Source organism: Sphaerodactylus townsendi, linkage group LG03 (assembly GCF_021028975.2).
Source record: "Sphaerodactylus townsendi isolate TG3544 linkage group LG03, MPM_Stown_v2.3, whole genome shotgun sequence".
Classification (NCBI taxonomy): domain Eukaryota; kingdom Metazoa; phylum Chordata; class Lepidosauria; order Squamata; family Sphaerodactylidae; genus Sphaerodactylus; species Sphaerodactylus townsendi.
Window position 1 is genome coordinate 159,647,692 of NC_059427.1, and position 8,246 is coordinate 159,655,937.

The 8,246-nt window shown below is 39.9% G+C and overlaps 1 protein-coding gene across 1 annotated transcript; it reads right to left on the reverse strand.

The window, feature by feature from the left end:
* Positions 1–268: 268 nt before the first annotated feature.
* SYCE2 (synaptonemal complex central element protein 2) lies at positions 269–7,488 on the reverse strand. The gene is made up of 4 exons (XM_048487878.1): positions 7,414–7,488; positions 3,809–3,924; positions 2,014–2,218; positions 269–843 (listed from the first exon to the last, which is right to left on the reverse strand). The coding sequence occupies exons 1-4, from the start codon at positions 7,414–7,416 to the stop codon at positions 661–663; spliced, it is 507 nt and encodes a 168-aa protein (XP_048343835.1). The 5' UTR covers positions 7,417–7,488; the 3' UTR covers positions 269–660.
* Positions 7,489–8,246: the final 758 nt, after the last annotated feature.

The window sequence follows — 8,246 nt, forward strand, 5'->3', positions numbered from 1 at the left end:
CTGCAAACCTATCTTTATTTCCCCCTTGCCTTTTCTTCCTGGCAGCCGTTCCCTACGAAAATTATGGACAAGTTTTGCCAGTTGAATGGTGCCCAGCAGTGCCGTGTGGAATCTGCAAAGATTTGTATCTCTTATTTCATTTTTTCCTTTCTCCTGGCAACTCTTATAGCTTCATTTCTCCCGGCTCCCTTCTCCTCTTCCCACCCAAAAACATACCTTTCATTTACCCTCCCACCTTCTGCTGCATTTATTATTTATTTGTCTAAATCTTTTTTTATTAGTGTAAAATTTCACATTGACATACAAGTTTGAAATTTCATATTGTTGAATGTAGCCACAACACCTACACCAGTAACAGTAGCTCTTCTGTATGAAAACTACAGTATGGAACCTCACACAAATATAATGGAAGTTTATGCTATAAGAAGTTAACTTAGACATTTTACAAACAAAGAATAACGAACAAATGTCCTCAAAGTACTTTTAGAGGCTACATATTAATTGAAAACTTGGGAAGTCTGGTACAGCTTTGTTTCCCCTCAAAGGACTTTAGGCGTGTCTCTTATTTGCTTACCAAAACATGGATTGAGTTTTTCTCCTGCATAAATCCTTCATATATACTTTATATTTTTCCCTCACTTCATGCAGTCACAATTCAGATTAGGCACACAGATCTTTATACAGCATCTCCACAGTGTGACAGACCTGCCTGAGCTCTGCTTCCATTTGTTTGATCCTTCCCACGATGGCAGAAAATTCTTGAACCTTATCCTGAATGAGCTTGTTGTTTTGATCATAAACTAGAAACAGCCTTTCCTCCAGTTTATCTGCCAGAGTTGAAACCTTTTGAAGAGAAAGAGAAACCTCAGGAATTAAGATGCACTAAGAAGAAGAAGAAGAGTTTGGATTTATATCCCCCCTTTCTCTCCTGCAGGAGACTCAAAGGGGCTTACAATCTCCTTGCCCTTCCCCCCTCACAACAAACACCCTGTGAGGTAGGTGGGGCTGTGAGAGCTCTGAAAAGCTGTGACTAGCCCAAGGTCACCCAGCTGGCGTGTGTGGGCATGCACAGGCTAATCTGAATTCCCCTGATAAGCCTCCACAGCTCAGGTGGCAGAGCGGGGAATCAAACCTGGTTCCTCCAGATCAGAATGCACCTGCTCTTAGCCACCACGCCACTGCTGCTCACGCAGCAGTGTGAGCAGTGACTAAGAGACTAAGAGATTCCTACGATGTCTGCCAAAGAAGAGCCAACAAGGTAAACAGCTTGCTTCCACAAAAACAATTATTGTGTATCTTTTCTTGCTTCGGTGAATGCAGAAGTGTTCTTAGCAGCTTCTGAACACAGTTTTCTCCTTGCCTCATCCTCCTGCGGCCACAATTTCCCTTCCCTTTATCAAATGCTATAAAGAGTAGGAAATGGCTAGATTGCCATTTTATAACGTTATAATGATCTAATACCCCACTCTATCCCTGTTTTTTAAAGCAAGTAGCCCTTTTGTTGCTGATTTACAAGAAGAATTGTGCAGCCTGCACCTTTCCCCTTATAATTCTGCAACAAAAAGGAATAGAGACTTTCTAAAAAAATGAAAGCTGGGAACTAGTACATGGTTGTAATATAACTCTGTAGTAGTTTGTCAGTTACTGATTTGTTTGAAAAAGTTTTGGAGAAAGCCCTCAGATGTTGACAGAGCCTGCCGTCTTTCCAAGAAAGATTGTACCAAACCAGGTTTGGGAAAGTTGACAGCAAAGCAGGGTGAATCAAGGCGAGGTCATGTGAATACTCCCCAAACTGTTCATACAGAAGATGTGATATCCAGGGATAAACTAAATCCTTTAACATTAGTTAATTTTTTTCCCTCAGGACTTTGGTGTTAATGATTTATGGATCTTGGTTAAATGTAGCAGGAAGGCTAATAAATGTTGGTAGACTAATAAATAGTTAAGGTTGAGCTAAATGATTGTTCCCTGTTTCTCAGAATTTCTGCATTCCAATTTCTCAGATATATGTACCTTCATCAAAAGGCTTTCTCTGAAATTGTTCATCAGCATGTGGTCTTTCTTCCGATTCTCATTTATCTTATCAATTAATTGCTGAACTCTTTCTTCCAGACTTTTAGTAGTTGAATCCAGGGCTGCAAAATAATTTGAGGATTTGCTTTTTGGCCCATCTGCCTTTGCTTTTGAACTAAGATCATGTGTATTTGGATGTTCTTTCCTAGATTACAAAAATAGTTTTAAAACATTGTTTGAAATATCCTCATTTTTGAATTCAAAGTCAAACAGAATAGATAAGACAGAGCTCCTTGGGGGAGGAAAACATAAAGTCTCCATATATTTGTCTCAAGACAAATACCTTATATACTCATGTATAAGTCTACTTTTTCAGCACATTTTTGTGCTGAAAAAGCCCCCCCTCGACTTATACGCGAGTGAGAGTCCCACTTAATTCTTGTGTGGTGATCCCCCTCTCCCGTCTTTGCTTTCTCCTGCCTTCTCTGCCTCCCCCCTTTCAGCCGCTTTCTCTGCCTCCTCTGCTTCACTCTCCTCTGCCTTCTTCTCTGCCTCCCCCTTTCAGCTGCTTTCTCTGTCTTCTTCTCGGCGGTGGCCGGCCCCTGGCTCTCGGCAGGTGACAGCCTATCGACCTGGGTGAGCTGGACAAGCTGCGGGATGGAGGGGTCAGTGGCAGAGACCTTGGGATTGGTGAGATGGGGGGGTCAGTGGCAGAGACCCCCCAAATAGCGCCCGACCATATCTATTTTTATTTTTGAAATTTACCAGTAGCTGCTGGATTTCCCACCCTAGACTTATGCTTGAGTCAATACGTTTTCCCAGTTTTTTGTGGTAAAACTAGGTGCCTTGACCTATATTCGGGTCGACGTATACACGAGTATATACAATGGTTATCTGGTGTTGTGCTACACCATGTTAAATGTTTTCTGAAGGTTTGAAAAAAGTTGCTGTCAAGCTTCCACTTTGTTAACCTTTGTCTGTCAATTAACCAGTTAATAGCAAGGTCTTCTATAAATCTATAAACCTTTAATAGCAAGGTCTGCTATAAATCTATAAACCATCATCAAGTCTGGCTATGAAACATCACTATTTGTTTTGAATATGAATCTCCCAGTGTGTGCTTTCACAACATTTTTAATTTTTGTAATTCTATCTGAAATGTGAATATGAAAGCTCTAGTTTTAAATGTGATTTAAAACAGGTTATCTTCTTTCTATCTTGATTTAATCATGTTTACTCATATACAAACAGCAGGTAGATATGGCTTTAAAAGATTTCTGGGTAAATTAGTACCCCCCTGAATATATGCTCCCCAACCCATGCGTTCACATTTCTGCCTTATACCCTTGTCACAAAACTAGATAGAAAGGATTTCAGATAAGCTGTATGATACAGAAATGCGTGGAATTGAAAATCTGAGCACCTTGTCTAGGGGGAAAAATGAGATTGCCTGGTAATTGTTTTATTGTTTGGAGTGCAGAGATGGTCCAGTTTTTAAACACTGTAGGTCCATGTGCCCTTCTTTGTTAAGAAAGCATTGATAATCTGCCATATAGGCAAGGGTGAAATAAGCCAGTGATAGAATCTCACATGTCCAAGTATCCTGTCCATAACATCAGTTTGCACTAACTGAAAGGATATCAGCATGACAAGTTGAAATCATTGTGAATGGTTCCAGTCTCACTATCCATCTCCAACTCTCTCACATTTGTTAAATTGTTAAGTTAGGGAACATTAACTTAAATATAATCATTTGAGAATTAAAAAAAAAATTCTTTAAAATCCTGATTCTTACCTGGGTGGGGTTTCAATTAATTCGTTTTTTTCTAAATTAACGAAGAATGGACTGTCTGGTTTATCATGATCCTGTTTTTGCTCCAAGAGCTGAAATTCCTGATTGGACACAGCAGCCTTTAAGGACAAGGGAGAAGACCTTCAGAGCACAGCAAAAAAAAACCCCTGTCCTTTTCCTCCTTTTATTACATAGCTTTTTTGAACTACTAACAATACAGTAAAAGTGATTCCTATATTATAATCCTATCTTATACAGTGGAACCTCGGTTTTCATTGCCTTCGGTTTTCATCGGTTTCGGTTTTCATCAATTTTTCCAGTGAAAAATTTGTCTCGGTTTTCATCGATTTGCCTTGGATTTCATCGATTTGCAGTAAGGTGCAGGGGTCTGTGGAGAAAAATCACTCGGACAAAGCTGTTGCAGGTCGTGTCTGCAATTTGTTCAATGACCATGTCTTGCCCCATTTCACACAAATCTTAAAGAGGCGTCAGAAACAGACCTCTTTGGACAGCTTTCTCATGCGACATTGGTCCACTGGCTGTGAAGCTGGTCCTAGTGTTATTGTTTGTTACTGTTTTCAGCATTAAACACTATGTTTATTCACCAAAAAATGTGTTTTTGGTATGTTTTTTGGAGAGCCTAGAACAGATTAATTGGATTTACATTGATTCCTATTGAAAAGTTTGCCTCGGTTTTCATTGGTTTCAGTTTTCATCGATTCTTTTCGGACGGATTACCAACGAAAACTGAGGTTCCACTGCAATTTAAACTGATTAGAACCTGGCCCTCAAAGTTCTGATTAAAATTCTGGAACTCCAGCGGGCATGCTAATCTCAGATGAGTATAAAGCTCTGGAGAAGGTTACAGCATCGAAGTAATTCCCTTTTAGATCAGTCAAACTTATTTCCATATAATTTTGATGTGGTTAGAAATGGATATAATGGAAGTATCACTCTTACTTCAAGCATCTTATATGCAATCCAGAAGGAATTATTATGTTTTTTATGTATTGTATTTTATGCATTTTATTTATATGGTAAGCTGCCTTGAGCTCCATAGGAAAGGCAGTTAATAAGTTTTTAAAATAAATAAAGAAGAAGAAGAAGAAGAAGAAGAAAAGGAAGAAGAAGAGGAAGAAGAGGAGGAGGAGGAGTTTGGACTTATATCCCCCCTTTCTCTCCTGCAGGAGACTCAAAGGGGCTTACAATCTCCTTGCCTTTTCCCCCTCACAACAAACACCCTGTGAGGTGGGTGGGGCTGAGAGAGCTCTGAGAAGCTGTGACTAGCCCAAGGTCACCCAGCTGGCGTGTGTGGGAGTGCACAGGCTAATCTGAATTCCCCAGATAAGCCTCCACAGCTCAGGTGGCAGAGCTGGGAATCAAACCCGGTTCCTCCAGATTAGATACACGAGCTCTTAACCTCCTACGCCACTGCTGAATGAATGAATGAGTGAATGAAATGAATGAACGAAAGAGCGTTTTTAACAAGCTGAAAGTTTGCTTATATCATATTTTAAAATGGAAATGACCCACATAAATATTTTGATACCATGACATGAAGTAAAATGTGGGCTAGACAATGCAACTGTAATGTGAATTTGTAATGTACGATACTGACTTTGTAATGTACAATATTATGACTTGTTATTTTGTTGACTTTATTGCCCATTTCTATAAATTTTTCTTGTATATTGTGATGCTTATTGATGTTTGCTAGTATTGATATTGCTGATGTTGATATTGTTACTTATATTATTGTTGTGCGCTGCCCTGAGCCCTTCGGGGGAGGGCGTGATATAAATTGAATAAACTAATTGGTTGAGTGACCGAATGCAAAGGGTGCTGCTCATCGTGGAGAGAAGTGACTAGTGGGGTGTAACAGGGTTTGGTCCTGGGCCCAGTGCTATTCAATATTTTTGTCAATTATTTGAATGATGGAATAGAGAGCAGGGTAATCAGATGTGAAGATGACACCAAGTTAGGAGGGGAGTTAATGCCCCAGAGGACAGGGTCAGAATTCAAAATGACCTGGACAGATTAGAGAGCTGGGCCAAAACAAACAAAATGAATTTCAGCAACGATAAATGTGAGATACTACACTTAGGCAGAAAAAAATGAAATGCGCAGATATAGGATGGGGGACACTTGGCTTGACAACAGTACATATAACAGGGATCTGGGAGTCTTAGTAGACCACAAACTGGATGAGTCATCAGTGTGATGCAGCAGCCAAGGAAGTCAATGTGATTTCGGGCTGCGTCAATAGGAGTATAGTGTCTAGATGAAGGGACATTATAGTTAGAGGCAGAGCTTACAAGGGTGTGTGCGTTACACCAAACGTGCTCCGAGGGGAGGGGGGCAGCAAAAATTTCAGTTTTTTTGTATTTTTTAAAGTGTTTTTCAGTTTTTGGCGTGCAGGGTGCGCAGTTTTTAGGCTAGCTGCAGCACCAAAATTTCAGGGAGTTTTCGGGGGACTCTCCTGATGATACCACCCAAGTTAGGTTAGGTTTGGTTCAGGGGCTCCAAAGTTATGGACTCCCAAAGGGGGTGCCCCATCCTCCATTGTTTCCAATGGGAGCTAATAGGAGATGGGGGCTACACCTTTGAGAGTCCATAACTTTGGACTCCTTGAACCAAACTTCACCAAACCTGGCTGGTATCATCAGGAGAGTCTCTTAAAGATACCCTGAAATTTTGATGCTGCTAGCCTAAAAATTGTGCCCCCTGCAGGCTGAAAACTGAAACAATACTAAAAATACAAAAAACAAATGAGCACGGGGGAGCAAAACTCAGATTTTGCACGGGGCTCCATTTTCCCTAGCTATGCCTCTGATTATAGTACCACTCTATTCTGCATTGATCAGACCTCACCTGGAATACTGTGTCCAGTTCTGGGCACCACAACTCAAGAAGGATATTGACACGCTGGAATGGGTCGACCAAAGTGATAAAAAGTCTGGATTCCATGCCCTATGAGGAGCAGTTTAGGGAGCTAGATATGTTTAGTCTGGAGAAGGGAAGGTTAAAGAGTGACATGATAGTCATGTTTAAATATTTGAAGGGATGCCATGTCGAAGAGGGAGCAAGCTTGTTTTCTGCTGCTCCGGAGACCATGAAAAGGAGTAATGGATTCAAGATGTCGGAAAAGAGATACAACCTAAACATCAGGAAAAACTTCTGGATGGTAAGAGCAACAGTGGAATTCGTTGCCTCAGAAGGTGGTGGAGTCTCCTTCTTTGGAGGTTTTTAAACAGAGGCTGGATGGCTGTCTGTCAGGAGTGCTTTGAGTTTTTGCATGGCAGAGGATTGGACTGGATGGCCTTTGTAGTCTCTTCCAACTCTATGATTATATATATATAATTTGAATAAATTATATATAATTTGAATAAATTATATATAATTTGAATAAATTATATATAATTTGAATAAAATAATTATAATCGTAATTACTGAATATTTGTATTGAAAAAGTATCAGTTATACATAGGATATGAACATACAACTAATGTTGATAATCATGGGCATTCAAAACAAATATTTAGAAGGAATATAAATATGTAAATGTAAATATCTCAATCATATAACTATTAAAACTGTTTATGTCATACCATTCCAAACAGCAGTGATTAATCCACTTATTTAGCTTGTGAATTATGAAGAATGTTAGGATCCCAGTACAATTCCACTTCCTTGGTCTGTTTATGAATTCTGAAAGACATAAAATTTTAATTTACTGGTAGTTCCACATAAAATATGCATTTAGTAGTAAATCCCACCCCATTATAAGTGCACGTTTATATGGTAGCTTGTAACTAAGGACTGCACTCGGGGGGTTGTTTTTGTTACAATCTGCAAACTACTTCTAAAACTTCAAAATAACTTGCAGAGGAATACAGGCATCTACTAAGAAGATAATCCCACTCTGCATTGGGATACAACATTTGTAAATAAATTTGTAAATTAATAAGTGTGTATGCCCTTCCTCCACTACCTTTGCTAGTCAGATCAGTAACACAATGGGAAAGATTTGTTGGGGTTAGATTTTGAACCACTCCAGGTGGAGAGAATTTATTGGGCAATTTTTCTCTGGTTGGAGGGGGGCAAATTTCAGCTAAATTGAGATTTATCCTGGTGCATTGCAGGCCTTGCATTTGTGTAATTCCAGAAAGAAGAAGGGGGAAAAAATAAAATAATTGACAATGGACCAGTGGACTGGCACGGTGGTTGGTTCTTCTGAGTTTTGTTCTTCTAGGACCTGAGAAAACCAAGCTGAAACATCCAAGATGAGAGCTAGATGTGGGGTGGGGGTTTGAACTGGTTTCAAGTGTCTGGCATCTGGGCTTCTGTCAAGTCACTTAAAGTATTGAATTACTTTGGATGAAAAGAGGGGAATTAGACACGCCGGGCCTTTGGAGGGACCAGCCGCTGAAACGGTGCCCCC